At 45.2% G+C, this 14947-nt stretch overlaps 1 protein-coding gene across 1 annotated transcript in view; it reads left to right on the forward strand.

The window, feature by feature from the left end:
- Positions 1–1530: 1530 nt before the first annotated feature.
- The window catches only part of EFNB2 (ephrin B2), a 46688-nt gene continuing 33271 nt past the window's right edge, over positions 1531–14947 (forward strand). Inside the window, exon 1 of the mRNA XM_058045838.1 lies at positions 1531–2681. Coding sequence (XP_057901821.1) covers positions 2554–2681 — 128 coding nt within the window. The 5' untranslated portion in view covers positions 1531–2553. The remainder of the gene's footprint in view (positions 2682–14947) is intronic.

Genomic DNA, 14947 nt, shown 5'->3' on the forward strand with positions numbered 1-14947 from the left:
CAAAATTGGCTCTTTACTAGGGTTTTTGGTAGGATGTTCTTTGCATGCCTCGACTAATAGGTAGGGAAATGGCAGAAAAGAGCGCGGCAATTTACTGGGGTTTAACTTTTAATCCTTTCTGCAGATACTATTTTGGCAAGCAATCCCTACTGGAAGAAATTCGGTAACCCCCTCGATTTCACAGGAGCGACTATGCCATTTACACCACCCCTGTTTAGCCTCGGTACAGCTCTTGTCGCAGACCCCTCGCGTGGGCCGCCTCCCCAGCCCGGTACCACCTCCCGGGGCAGCGGTACCGCCGCCCCGCTTGGCTTTTGCCGGTGGCTTTTGCCGGTGGAACGGCGTGGGCGCCGGAGCGGGCAGGAGGCGGGCGGGGGAGCGGCGGCGGGGACAGCCGCGGGGCAGCGCTCCCCCGGCGGAGGGCAGCGCCGGCCGCTAGTGGGCGCTGTGGCCCCGTGCAAGCGCCGCGGCAGCCGCGGCGTGTCGGGCTCCGAGCGCGGCGTCGGGAGCGCCCGCGACCCCCCGGCGCCCTCCGCGCTTCCCGGGGGACCTGCGAGGCCGCGGGGAAAGCATCTCCAGCGCTGCCCGCAGGTAGCTCCCTCTGGCCAGAAAGTAATGATAGAATGAAATAAAAGGGCAAGGTGCCGTGTCATTGGGATACGTGGCGTCTGGGAACGAACTGTGTCCGAACCCCTTCCCCACGAAAATCTAGAGGGGAAGAAAGAGTCTCTGAGCAATCGCCAGAGAAAGGCGAGGGAATCCGCGGCCGGCCCCGGAGCCCCGCACTGCCCGCCGTTCTGCATCCCTCTGGAGGGTTCCGCATGTCCGACTCTTCTTTAATTCAGACGGCCCGTGACTAATTGCCGCGCAACCAGATAAACTTCGAAAACTCACAGAAGCCGTGGGAAGGGCCGGTGGGAAGCTAGCGCGGAAGCACCCCCAGGCCTCCATCCCAGCAAGGAACCCGCAGAAAGTTGTGCGCGGAGCTCCGCGCCGGTGGAAACACGGCCCGGCCCTTTCCCGCGCCGCGCCGCGGAGGTGGCCGCTGCCGCGCAGCGCCTGCAGCCGCGCTCCCCCGGGGGGCTGCGCTCGCAGCGGTGGGCAGGGTGAGAGGGAGCCCCGCGCCTCCCGGCCCTGCCGCTGATCCCGCTCTTTGAACGGCAGCGTACTTGGGAAACAGTTTTAGCGAAGGCTGGGGTTTAGTGCTTATTTCTTTTATTTTCTCCTGATTTCGCTCCATCTGGGCCTGCCGCGCCCCCCGCACAGCCCCGCTGTGAGTCAGAGCGAGCGGACTCTCCCCGCACGGCGGGCAGCGGCCGCCCGCAGCGCGGCGGGGCCGGGGGGTGTTACCTGCCGGCCCGCTCGGCCGGGCCCGGCGCGGCCCCGCCCGCCGCTCGGCGGTAAGTGACAGGCGCGGCGCCCAACCAGCGCGGCGGCCCGCCGGCGGCCCTATGAGCGGCGGCGGCGGGGCAGCGGGGCCGCGCTTATATGGCTACGGCAGCGCGCTGCCGCTGGCCGCGCTCCTGCGCCGGGGACTCGCAGCGTCGGCATCGGAGGTTGGAAGCGCTGCGCTGGGAACGACAGTGGCTGGCGCCGCTTCTCTTCCCTCGCTCCATTCCTTCTCCTCCGCGGTGGGTTGCGCTCGGCGCAAGTCCCGCGCCCGTCGTTCCTCTTGCTCAGTCAGCCGCCGCGGCGCGCACTGCAGGTCGCGCAACGGGAGAGGGACGATTTGACGCTGCGACCCCCCACCCCCCCGTTTTGGTTTATTTTATTTTTTATTTTTGTAATCATTATTGTCCGTCCCTGTTTCTTTCCTTGCTCCGCTCCGTGGTCTCTGCCGGCGACAAGGACAGCAGTGCCCCTCGGGGAAGCCGGAGCCCTGCGGATGCGCCTCCCCGGGACTGGGGGAGCTGACTCGGAGTGGATTTATTGACTCGCGGTTGCTTCCGAGCTGCCCGAAACAGCCCGAGCTGGTGCCCGTGCGGATTGCAAACTGCGGGGAGCAGTGAGAGACATACAGGAGGAGCCGCCCGCCGAAGCTGTGTCCTTTTCCCCCCGACCCTTTTATTTCTACCGCCACCCTTTATTTTACCTCTTTTTAATTTATTTTTTGTTTTACTCCTTTTCACGCGGGCCTTAGACACTGTGAACGCGTATGGCGCCCTGGATCCAAATGGGAGTTGGCAGTTTGAGTGGCATCTTCCAAGGCAGCCGGGAGACCCCCACTAAGAGGAAGGACTAAGGCGTTTGCTTTTTTTTTATTTTTTTTCTATTGCTGTTACTTCGGAGGTAGCTTGGATCTGACCTCACAGGAGATATTCCTACATGCGAGTGGCATACATGACTCAGTAGATCTGCTTGCAGTTCTCGCCAAGTGCATCGTCGACCCTCACTGATTTTTTTAAAATTTTTTAAATAATTCTTTTTTTCCTATCAATCATCCCGGCTGTTGGGATACCGGGCACCCACCCTGCTGTTGCTGCTCAGGTGCGTGGGAAGGCGCACGGCGGAGTTGGCGAGGCTCCGGGGAGGGACTCTGTGCCGCCTGCGACCATGGCAGCGCGGAGGCGAGATGCCTCCGCCTGGAAGTACTGCTGGGGAGCCGTGATGGTTTTATGCAGAACTGCACTGGCGCGGTCCATCGTTTTAGACCCCATATATTGGAATTCCTCTAACCCCAAGTAAGTTTCCATCCCGCTCCCGCCCGCCGTCTCCCCGGGGACCGGCGCTGTCCTCCGTGCGCGGGGGAGGGACGGGACGGTGCCGCAGGTCGGCCGCCGGCAGACACGGGGACGGGCGGAGTGCGCTGGCGGTGAGCGGCGGCGGCGGGGGCTCCGGCCTGGCCGGCAGCGGGAGCCGGCTCTTCCCGGGGCCGGTGGCTCGTGTGACGGCGGAGCGGCCCCGTCGCCCCCTGCCCCTGGCGGGAGGGAGGAGGGAGGACCGGGGAGTGGTGCGGCGGTAGCAGGATAAAATCTGCGGGCAAAGTCCGGGCTCGCCCGGGCTGGAACAGCGGAGGAGCCGGGCTGCGCTGAGTTGCCAGGAAAGGGTGATACTCTCCAACTTCTCCGTCTGCAGATGCAAACTCATCCCATTGACTCCAGCGAAGTTACATCTGCTTTTAACAGGGCTAAATTTGGTTGTGGAGTTGATGGTATCAAGGCACATGTCAGTGAGTAATGAACTAAGCATTACCCATCACACAACCATATAGTGTCATTCTTCATTAACAAACCCAAGCGAAAATGCACATGCGTTCCCAGGACCTCACTTTTAAAAGAGATGCGTTATCTTAAAAAAAAACCTTCTTTACTTAAACTCACAAAATTATTGCTGTTAGAAAGAGGAACTTTTTGAAAAGTGGGCTGTTCTAAAGAAAAGTCTCAGGCAGTGATGTAAAGCTACTTCTCTTTTGTCTCCTTGGATTTTTGACGTAGAAAATGGAAGTTGGCTTTGTTCACTTGTGAGAGCCTCTGAACTTTTGTGATTCGAATCACTAGTTTAGAGAACAAAAATCACGATAGGAAGAAGTAGGACTCTAATGAGTTAAGGGAATTTTAAAGCAGAAATGGGTTAAAATATTTTTTTTATATGCATGCTCTATCTTCAGTTATTTATGTTTAAAATTAAATCATATGCAATGTGTTAATTGAATTTAGCGTTTCCCATTAACTCCAGTAAGTACGTGTCTTGTTTTCCCGGGGGAGTTTGTAGAGGAAATGTTAGGTGGTGATGAGACAAGTATGAATGGAGTGTTTCCTGGATCAGGGATTAATCCTGCACAGGTGGCAGGATCTCTAGGACTTTGGTGAAGTTTCAAAGTTTGAATTAGGAGTAGCATCTCAAGTTTACCAAGTTACCTTGCCTTATAGTCATCATCTGCTGTGGCTTTCACTAAATGAAAAAATCACTATAGACTTCTGCCTGTATTATTTTTTTAATACTTGCTCTGTTTCTCTTTACCGAGAAGTTTCCTAATCTTTCTTAGAGGAAAAAAAAAAAAAATAAACTGGCAGGAGCGCGCTGGACTGCTCAATTCACAGTCTTTATTTGTAATATTGATTGACAAATACTTATTTTGTATATGCATCAGGTGGGAAGCCTGTTAAAATTTACCTCCAGTCACTGGCTCAGCGCTTGCATGATGTTGCACAGCTGAAGCCTTTCTTTGGCTTAAGAAAGGCACGGCGTCACTGGGGAGGATGAAGCGGCCGGGCCGGTTATAAAGCGGGCTTTATAAGGCTGTTTAGGCTCTCGAAAGGCAAAGGCTGAGAGCCGGGGTTGCATTGCAGGAGTGGGCCTGCTGTGCTGGTGGAAAACAGCCTTGGCTCGGCCTAGGAGGAAGGGGAATGCTTTTGCATGGCAGGCCTCGCTGGGTTTGTGCCTACAGAGGTCACTCTTCCAAAGCAGAAGAGCCGGCTGCTCGGGGCTCTCCGCTGCCAGCCCCAACCTGCTTTCGCTTCTTTTTTAACTTACCTTGATGGCTTTTATTAGCCATCAGTGAAACGAAAGCATCCGAGCAGCTGAATTCAGCCCATCTCACGGAGCCTGGGGATATGCTTCTTTTGTCAAACACGATTTGTGTTTCCATTTAGTTAATTCTAAACTGTTTGATTACAAAAAAGGTTTGAATGTTGTTAATGGTAGATCTAATGATAATATCTAATTACTTTTTCAACTTAAATGCACGCTTAAAAATAGGTTGTGTTGCTGATGTAATTGAATTTTCTTGAGTGATTCATTGAGGCTTAATCACCACAGTGAAGAAGTACACTATTAAAATTAGTCTTTTCAATTGCTGGGGCTAGTGATTTATAGGCCTCTTGGAGGCCTGGAGTTAGAGGAGGCTTGCAAATGCATTCCTGACACTGCTGCTGGTGAGGCAGCTCTACCTCTCCCAGCAGAATTTCTTACTAATTCTTCTCACACTTGTTTGCCTGAAGGATCCCGAATAATTTCTCCTTAGAGAAGGTTGTCCTCACTCTGGATTCAAGCTGATTGTTAGCTTGGGAAGTGAAGCTGTTGAATAGATCTTGGCATGGTATAATAATAAAGCTCCTTTCTAGATTTGAAATAATAACTGTCTTTGATGCTGGTTAATTTATTCAGGGAAGCTGTGCATTTAACTCTATTGAATGTCTCAAGGCAAAAATCTGCTGAACAGGTAGGCAGTTAAAATGGGAGAAGTTGCTAGGTTAATATAAAGTATGAAATAATGAATTTTAGGTTAAGGTGAGCATGTAAACTGAAAGGGAGCGTTTTGCACTGAAGTCTAGGGGTTATAATTTCTAGCAGGTGGCTGGAATGGAGAGCATGCAGTAGCTGTTGGAACACAGATCTCCCCTCCCTGGTCCCCCCTTATCTTTTTAGAAATCTGCTTTATTGCCTTGACCAAATAATGAGATTGAAGTGACCTCCATAAAATAATTATACCTGTGATTATATTGCTTCGTTGTTTTGGATGGTCTTGGCATACTTTAAAGACTTATCTGAAGAACTTTTAGATCATCTGATCCTGAAAACACAGAGGAAAAATAACTATAGGTTTAACTCCTGTTGACACCTTTTAGTGGGAGAATTTCTGCCTGTGATGTTTCTGCCAAGACAAGAAATGTATGCAGATAGCATGGATTACCTCAGTTTCGCCTCACAAGGGCTCTGCACTGCCTTTCACATGCAGGACCAGAATAATGTTATGGGGTGCCTTTCAGTGAAGCAGTAGAGAAATCTCATTCAAAAAAGCATCACTTATGTCTAATCGTCACTCTTTCCCTGTGTGCTATGGGCCAGCGATCAAGGCGGGTCTCCTTAGTGACATGTGGAAGGTTATCCTCATAAGTGGTGCCTTTGACACTGATTAAGTTCGATTATATAGCTGTTTTTCTCTCCCTCTGATAACCAGTTATATATGGGATATTTCACAGCTTGCCTCTGAATGAATGCTAACATGTCAGAAACTGATAAAATAAACTACAATTGATGACCCTGCTAAATGTTCTATTCAGTAGTGTATAGACTAGTCTGCTTCTCATTGTATCTGAAATTCTTATTTTTGTAGGTAAACAAATGCACATTCACTACCGATTGAATAGCCCCTTGAACTATGCTCTGCAGTTTGCATTTGGGTTAATCTTGTCGGTTTTAATACAGAGGGAAAAAAAGGAGAAAGCACCAGGGGTGGAATTGTTAGTGCTTTCACATCCACATTCCTCACATTTTGTCAGGATGATAAACTGTAGGTAATGGACAGCCCTTGTTTCACAGGACAGGCAAGCCAGCCAGAGCACAAAGAGCTTGCTAAAACGATATCACACAACATGTTTGGGAGGCTCTCAGTTAGACAGGAATTTATTTGGGAGTCCTGTGCTATGAGACTACACTTTCTAACCTATGCAATTACAGCTTCAAGCTGAAGAAACAGGAGTGGAAGGTTAAAATTGTTTAAACACATGCTCCTAAATTGTACCCAAAACAGAGCTGTTGACACTTGGCGTGCTAATAGATGGAGCAAGTGGTGGCTCCCAGTCAGTCCATTTGATAGTTCTGGCATTTGTAGCCAGGTCTCTGAAGCACAGGTGAATTAGCAAAATGATTTCAGAATAAACTGAAGGCCGATTTCTTGAGCTGGTTATTTTCCCCAGCCTTTCATAGGTAGAATATAATTGCTATATTATTTATAGTAATTATGTTAAAGCATGTTATCTGTAAGCTGTGCTACGTTATTTCACTTGGTTTAATGAAGTAATTGCCTTTAGAAAGGCTGTGACTAAAAGTCATGCTAAAATCACTTAAGTTCTCCCTCTTCCCACACATGAGAATGCCTTCCTCTGGGTTTTTTTTTCCTTCTCTTTTTTTTTTTTTTTTTTTTTTTTTTTTTTTTTTCCCCTTCCCTCTTACGTGTTTTATTGTAAGGAGATCACATTGCTTGAGGTGTGACACTCTGGATCCTCTCAAATTCGGCCAAGGTTGCTGGCCTGGGAAATGAGGAGCTGAGGTGGCTGCTCTGGCACGCTGGCATAGACAAGGCCTTTCAGCCTGCGCAGCAGCCACAGGCAGGCCTCCTTTGGGGACCTTTTTTCCTTTATGATCTGGTCTTCATGCATCGTGCAAACCTGCAGTACTTGAAATTGCTTGTTGCAAATGAGAAGAAAGTGTTCTTCTGAGAAAAAAAAATAGTGATTAAAATGTTATTTATGTGTGCCTAATGTCTGTCTGCCTTGGCTTCTGACATAAAGAAACCTGTTTTTCTGGTCATTTATCATACATCTACATGGATTTGCTTATGAGATCATTCTTTGTGAGGCGTTGTGGAAACTTACATAGGAATGTTAAACTGCTTGAAATATTTTGATTAAAATACCGAGTGACACAGTACGTGGACTTTTAACTAACACACTGTCTTGAAGAAGGGGAAGTTTTTGTGGGGGGGTTGGGAAGGGAGCAGCAAGGGAGAAGAGTTTGTGGAGGAGTTGCATGAAAAAGCAGAGGAAGGGAGGATGGCAAATGGACAGTGTTAGTAGGGCTTGGAAAAATCTCCTGTGGCTTCATTGTCTCCTTAAAGCCAGAGAGCACAAAGACAAATGCAGTTCAGCCTTTCTCCCATGATGGAAAATGTAAACCGTTGACACAGCTCCCATGTTTAACTTGTTTAATTCTCATTTTAAATTCAGTACTATACCAGCCGTGTGAACTCTGAAGATTTCTTTAGTAATCCATTTTGTAGTTCCGAATCAAAAACAAAGTGAAAAGGTCTGACACAATTTGCTTTTATTTTTAGGCAAATCAACCCTGGTCATAGTTAATAAGGGGATTACAACCCAGACTAGGTCTTTACAGATGTAATGTAAATCAAGGGCAGAGTATAAAGAAACTGATCCCTTTTGATTGAAGTATGGTAAAAAGGCATAGAGAAACTAGCAGCAGTAATCTGATTGTATGGCAATAAAACCACCATTTTCTGTCTTTCAGATAAAAATAATGTGGTAAATCCATGCAGTTCATAAGATGTAAAGGCAGATAAAGGGTGATGCCATGGCAACATATAGATTAGCTTGATGTTAGAAATGACACATCTCTGAAAGGGGTGTTATAAACTAAGGGCCTTGCTCCGGGCTGTAAGGTATTATGTGAAAACCGCACAAAACTTGGGGGCCGGGATTAGGAACTATGAAAGGCCTACTTGTGGCTTGGGGTGGTTGGAGCAGTGAAGAAAAGCTGCTCAGTTCTTGCTCATTGGTGGTGTATAATATGGTAAAGATAGATTTCATTTACTGCTTTTTGCCGAGATGGGGGCCGATTAAAGCTTGAGGTGGCTGCAGTTGTGAGGTGTGGAAGATTCTTATTTTTAACTCCTGCCCTAGCAGCAGCCTTTCTGAAGAATTGGCTGCACTTGGGATTTGTTGTCTTAATCTATTTGGGCTTCGGGCAGGAGCATACTGGCAAGGCACACAGAACAGAGGGGAGAGCTGGTATTGGGGTTATCTGGAAGGAAAACAGAGAGCTTTTTATTTCAGCTGTGTTTCTGTTTGTGGTCTCCATCTCACACTCCATGGGAGCAGCAAAGATAAACATACTGCATTGTCTGTGCCTAGGCCAGGTGATACTTTAGCATCTCTTGTGTTTCCTATCCTGCAAAAATATAAAAGAAAAAAAAAACCCTGAAAAACCAAAAACCGAACAACCACAAACAAACCAGCATCCATTCCTATTTACCAGTCAAGCTGTAGATAACCAAATGTTTCTGGCTCTGTCTCTAGGTGGTGTTTATTTCCGAAAGGCTGGCTGAAATCTAGAAATGAATGAGATAAGCATCTGCCTCCCCCCCCTTCCCCTCCTCCCCAGCCAACTTACAATCACTGGGATGAGTAGTTTGCTGTCAGCCCCTTGAGTTTAGCCGGCAGACAATATAGCTATTGTTTAATCATTTATTTTAAGTGATCTGCAGCTGTAAAGGTAGTGATATACCTCTCCTAGTGCAGCTATTTGGATGTGGTTTTTCTTGCTTTTTCTCTTAAAGAGCCTTTAAATAGTTAATACTTGCTTTTCTACCCAACTGACAACCCTCAACGCCCACAACTTAAAGTCAGCATTACATTGCAAATCAGGGGTACGATTCAAATGAGAAATATCTACTTTATTGCCGTTCATTTGTCTGCGAAGAGGGGAGAAGAAAGCACTCTGCATTTGTTAAGCGCAGTCTAGACACAAGGGGAAAAAACACCGAAGCCTACAATAACAGTTGTGTCTTTCTTTACTGGGAAGGAGCCTGGGATGAGCTCGGCAAAATGGAATTCATGCTGTTTGTTTGGCAGTGGCTTGGACACTTTTAAAGTGGATTTGGTTTGGGGTTTTTTTTTTCTTTGTTTGATTATTCCAGGGTTTTTTTATATGAAGATGTTAATTACATGCTTGACTTTATCATTCTTACCCTATCCAATAGTATGCTGGAAATCTTCACGATTCTGACTGAAAAGGGGACTCCAGACCCCAAACTGTCAAGCTGCTGATGTGATTTAACAAATGAAAAATTAACAAGTGCATATAGGGAGCTGAACGGATTGGCAGAATTCACAGGACCTGAAGTGCTCAGATGGGTTTCCTGTGTTGAAACTTAACCTTCACAAATCTATAGCAAAAGATCCAATTCATTTGCTGAAATTCTCCACAGCACAGGGGCAACCTCATCTAATTTACAGGCCGGTCACATTCAAGCACCTTGCATTCTGCATTTGACAATGATTGCTAATGGGCCATTCAACTAAAGTATTTGCTTGTTAACAGGGAACAGAGCATGATAAATGTCCAGCAAGCTTGCAGCCTCCTTCAGCTTTTCAAATGCAGACTGGTGCATATTTATGGCAGGCAAATGACAAAGGGGGAAGCTGAATTACTCTGGCCTTATGCTTTCTGTTCGAACAAGGGTTAAAGTAATTAAAGAAATAATGCAAAAACCGATGTCCTTTGTTTGCCCACCATTATCCAAAGTTTAGCTTTCGAACCTGCCTGTCATGTCACATTTCAGAAATGTCCCAGATAAGGCAGGACAGGTTTGGCAGGGCACAGAGAGAGATGGAGAATCATCTACGAAGAGCATCCTGGACAGTGGACCCCAGCTCTCCCTGCATCCAGAGTCTTTCCCCTCCAGGTCCCCCTCACCTTAAGGAGTTTTCACTGATAGAAGCTCGAAGGTGTATTTAAAACAGAGATTTTTTTCAGTTTTCACTCCTGTTCCCTAAACGGGGGGAAAAAAACCCCAACACTGAAGCGTGGACAGGCTTTGAGAAAACACGTACATTGAGCTCAGTATGTTTCTGGAAGCCAGGTATGAAAACAAAATGGCAGAACAAAAACCAGTTTTGCATTGCTCCTCCACCCCCAGATAGACTTAAGACCCAAAAAAGATAAAACATGCGCACAGAAATCTCCTAAACTTGAAGTGTCTTCAGTGTAATTTTGAATTATCTGCGTTGGGTTTTTTTTTTTTTTTTATCATTTTTGTCCCTGTAAATTCAGGTTTTATCTTAGCATATCTAGTGGTCGTTCAACTTCATGAAAATGCCTCCAGTGACTTCAGTGAGTACTGCAAGTCCTGCAAGCCTGAAAGGGTTTCACATTATAATTATTTTTCATTATAGGCAAAATTTAAACTTTCTTGTTATGAAAAAATTCTTTAATTTTACTCCAGGAAAGAGAATGTACAGATGATTTTTTTTTCTGTTAGCTGTGATGCAGAGAACTTTCCTTTGATGTGATTATATACATTGTCAAAGACAGCAAATAAGGGCAGGACCTCTATCTTTTTTGGCAATCCTGGTCAGCCAACACCCAGTGTTTATTGAGGTATCAGCATGATAATTATAATGCAGCTGATTTAAACTTTGATGTAATAGTCTATGCTTTCTTCTGGTTTTAAACATAAGTTCCAAGCCAAAAAAGATAAAGATTGGTAGAGGATTGTGTTGCTAGGTGAATCGTTCCTGATGTATGACATATACATAAGATGGGTTTCCTACCTGTAGTGTTCTTTTAAAAATGTCTCATGGGTGATGACTAAAATAGAATTTACAAAACTTTGTTTGGTAGGATCAGAGCTTTGTATGCTTTAAAGAAAAGTCAAGTTTTACATGTGTCAACGGAAAACAAGAAATTATTTGGCTTGTTTTACACAGCAGGATAGGTTAGATAGTGAAATTATGTTAGGCTGAAAAATTTGTGATGCTGCAAATTGCTTCTCACTGTTTTCTTAGCTTCTGTTTGAATAGGGCTTTCATTTATATACCCAAACCAGAGAACAGCAATGGGGAAGGTGAATGCTGCACTGTAAAGAGAAGTGTGTTTTAAAGCTAAAAAGAGTGACTTGAAATTTTATTTTCATTATTATTATTATTGTTAGTTAAAACCCACTCTCACTTGAATGCTGTTTTATTTTGGATTGGGAGTTCTGCCAGACTCCAGCCTGTCAGAGCTAAGAAGACTCAAATCGAGTCCAGGCCTATTTCTGCAGCAAACGGGAATCCTGGCTCCTTGCCTGCAGATTCATTCAGGAAGACCCATCTGGCTTTTGATGTTCTCCAAGTTTGAAGCAGTTTGTTTAAGGAACCTATGCAGTGAGCACTGGTGGAAGCACACATAACTGCGCTTCTTCTGACTCCTCGTCAGCGGTGCATCGTTTCACAGTTTCATTTTTGCTTGGTGCTTGCCATCTGCTTACCTACTGCCTGAGCAGCAGTTGGTTTCTATACCTGACTAGATGAAAGTGTAAATTTGGAGTTGGGAACATCTTGACTCCTTTTGAGGATTTGCAGTCCCATAGCATTCTCTGTCCACACTTCAGTTGCTTTCCTCATGTTTAATTAATTTCAGTTTAGTTCAAAAGCTGGCAGCTTAATCACTGCACAGCACTTTACCTTCAGGTTTTTGGGGGGTTTCTTTTTCCAGGGTGTTTTTCTGAGCTGAACAGATTAGCTGAACAGGGAAAGTCACACTGGCATACAGATTACTTCACTGCTTGAAAAAAAGAATTAAAAAGGTGTAATCATTCTTTGTATCAGACAGTTTTCAGGCACCTTTCAAAGAAAACCAAAAGCCACATATTAGATTTGTAGCGTATTGTAGTCTTCCATTCTGTGGATCAGTGTGTGACAGACACCAAGGCAAGCAGGACTGCACTGTGCTCCTACAGCCTGACTTGGGAAGCTGTCCTTATTCAGAAAAGCTCATGACGAGCATGTGCTGAATGCTTAATATTTTTGCTGAAGCAGGACGAATTAAGCATGAGCTGTCTTGAACCAAGGCCAGTGTAAGAGGTTTTTTGGGGTTGGACAAATACAGATCTCTCCAAAGCTTTGTTGCCTTTATTAAAATCAGAAAGTGATGTCAGAAGCTACATCCCTGTCTGCATTTGGAAAGAGATATATAGCTTGCCAGTAGTCAGTGTGTCCCTTGTGCCAGCTGGGAGGTCAAGCACGTCTATCGGCTGTGCCTCTGGAGTGTGGCTGCGCAGGTAGCCCTGCTTCAACTGAGTTTTCTGCACACTTTTTATCTCACTGTTTGGTGTAATGCCAAACTGATCACTGAGAGAGACCTGAGAGTCCAGGTTTCCCCCTGCACGAGAGGGGTGCACTGGCTGAGCCTCCCTGCAGTAGAGGCAGGGCAGTGGGCTAAAACTGAGTGGCTGGATCTCCTGTTAGCCCCAGCTTTCTGCTGAACCCCTCCAGTGGACTCTTCTATCTGGGGCAGGATTGTCAGTTGTGTCAAATGCACAATTTTGATGTTTACAGAATTTTTTAAAGTACTCTGTTGTCAGTTTGTTGTCAATTTTTTAAAGTACTCTGAGCCTTCATTTCAGAGGCTCAGATGTAGTGGGCCAAAATCTTATTTCTTTGTAGGTCAGATATTACTAGTGCCTTGAAGGTGGCTGTGGCCACCTGGTTTTATTCTGCTTCTGCACGTCAGTCAAACCTTGGAAAAATTGGTACTTGATGTAGGAACATAGGATCTTTGTGCTTGCAAGTGAATCTTTGGTTTAATGTAAGAAGCAAGTGCAGACTGATTATAGGTCTCCCATTTGGATTTATGCTCAAGGCCATTTTCTCCTTGGCATAAAAATGATTTGCCAAAAAAGGATTGTTTGTTACACAATTCTGCTACTGATTTGGCATAACTTTTCCTGAAAGTTGTGAGTTAACAATTTGTTCTACTTCCAGTGTTTACTTATTCAGGCAAATGGTATGCAATAATACATTTTTTAACAACTGCAAAGTAGATGAAATTCTGTCTTTGAATTGGAGATACAATCACCGATTATTAATGTCTCATCAACTAACAAGACAGTCCCCGCCCTCTTTTATAGACTTTGCTTGGAGCATGTCTTGAAACAAGACTGTACAGGTGTGAGCAAACTGTAGTTAAGAGAAGGAAGACTGCAAACTTTGGTTGGCATCCTTATATTGTGGCTGACATAAAAAGTTTGTTTTTCTAACAGGAATGGTAGAGAAGAGCACAGAATAGCACAGCAATAGAACAATCTGGTTTGCACTTTTCAAAAAGTAGTTCTTTGGCAAATGCCAGCTGCTCTCTGTTAGCTTTCTAAAAGCAAAGGCTTTAGTGACTTGTGTAAGAAACACACATGGTTTGGTTTGACTTTCTGTTCCATGCTAACTACTGCTCTGTGTCATTTCCATAAAGTGCCATCTCTTGGGTTTGGCACACCCTGCCCCTGTGAGCACAAGTCAAGTTGAGCAGTGGTTTTGTGTTGAGCTGAATTCATGGCACAGATTTTTTTTATTATTTCTTTTTTGTTGTTGTTGGTTTTGGGTTTTTTCCCCCCAAAATTCAAACCATATAAATCCCTGATTATCTTTGCCATTAGAGCAAAGAGCTACTTTAATATTCCCAGTAGCATATTTTGAACAACAATTCTTTAATTAAAACAACATTGGTCTCTTCCTGTGTTTCATGGCTAGCAAATGAGAGAAAACACCAGTGTTAATATCAAAGGGAGTCAGTTTTCATTACAGTAATGGTTCAATTGTGCAATGCTGTAGGCACTGAAATTTAATATTATTGTGACTTGTATTGTAATTGTAGGATGACAGAGGAAAATGGATTAAGTTTAAATGTAAGTGTACACAGCAGCACATGGACTTTTTCAATTGGAAGCCGAGGGTTGGTGCAGGATGGGCCCCCCTCTGGCTTTGTCATAATGAATTAGTATTTTGTAAATAACTGGCCACTAGACTATAGATTTATTACCTTTTGCAGATCTGTGTGGACACACACAGACATACATCGATTCTGTAGTGACTGTAATTGCAGTGCAGAGTTGCAGAACGGGTTTATGCCTTTAGGCTTGCAGGGTATTTGAATGTCTAGGCTTCTTGTCTTCACCTTTCATGGAAATATTCTTGCCTGCCAGTTTGTGAAGTTTTGTTCTGAAGGATACACCCATCCTTTTAGTTCAGGCATTGCTAACATATGCATGGCCTCAGAGTCGAAAGCCCTTTGTCATCCTGATGAATAAACCGAATTCAAGTTGCAGATGATCTTTGCTTTAGAAAATTATGCTAGAGACAACAAGTGTTAATGAGCAATATCCCCCTCTTTTCCAGTCACCCATAAACATTCAGATTGCAATGGAAGACAGCAATTTAAACCATCCATTACTGATCTCTTCCTGCAAGATTAAGGACAACGAAAGCTAAATGTTTCATTTGTTTGCAGTGTAGGCAAGTGGAAGATGTCCCTAAAGCAATGCCTGAGAGTGTATTAGTGACTAAACATGATGCCCTGTAGTTTTAGCCCATATCTTCACACTCTTCCTCAGATGTATGCTCACACTGAAACCTGTTCTAATGTTAAAGTGCAAAAGGGGGCAGTAAAGTGCTATCAAAAAAAATGTTTATTTTTATGGGTACTTTTGTGGCAAAAGTTGCATTTCTCAATAGGCTTA

Source organism: Melospiza georgiana, chromosome 2 (genome assembly GCF_028018845.1).
Source record: "Melospiza georgiana isolate bMelGeo1 chromosome 2, bMelGeo1.pri, whole genome shotgun sequence".
NCBI lineage: Eukaryota > Metazoa > Chordata > Aves > Passeriformes > Passerellidae > Melospiza > Melospiza georgiana.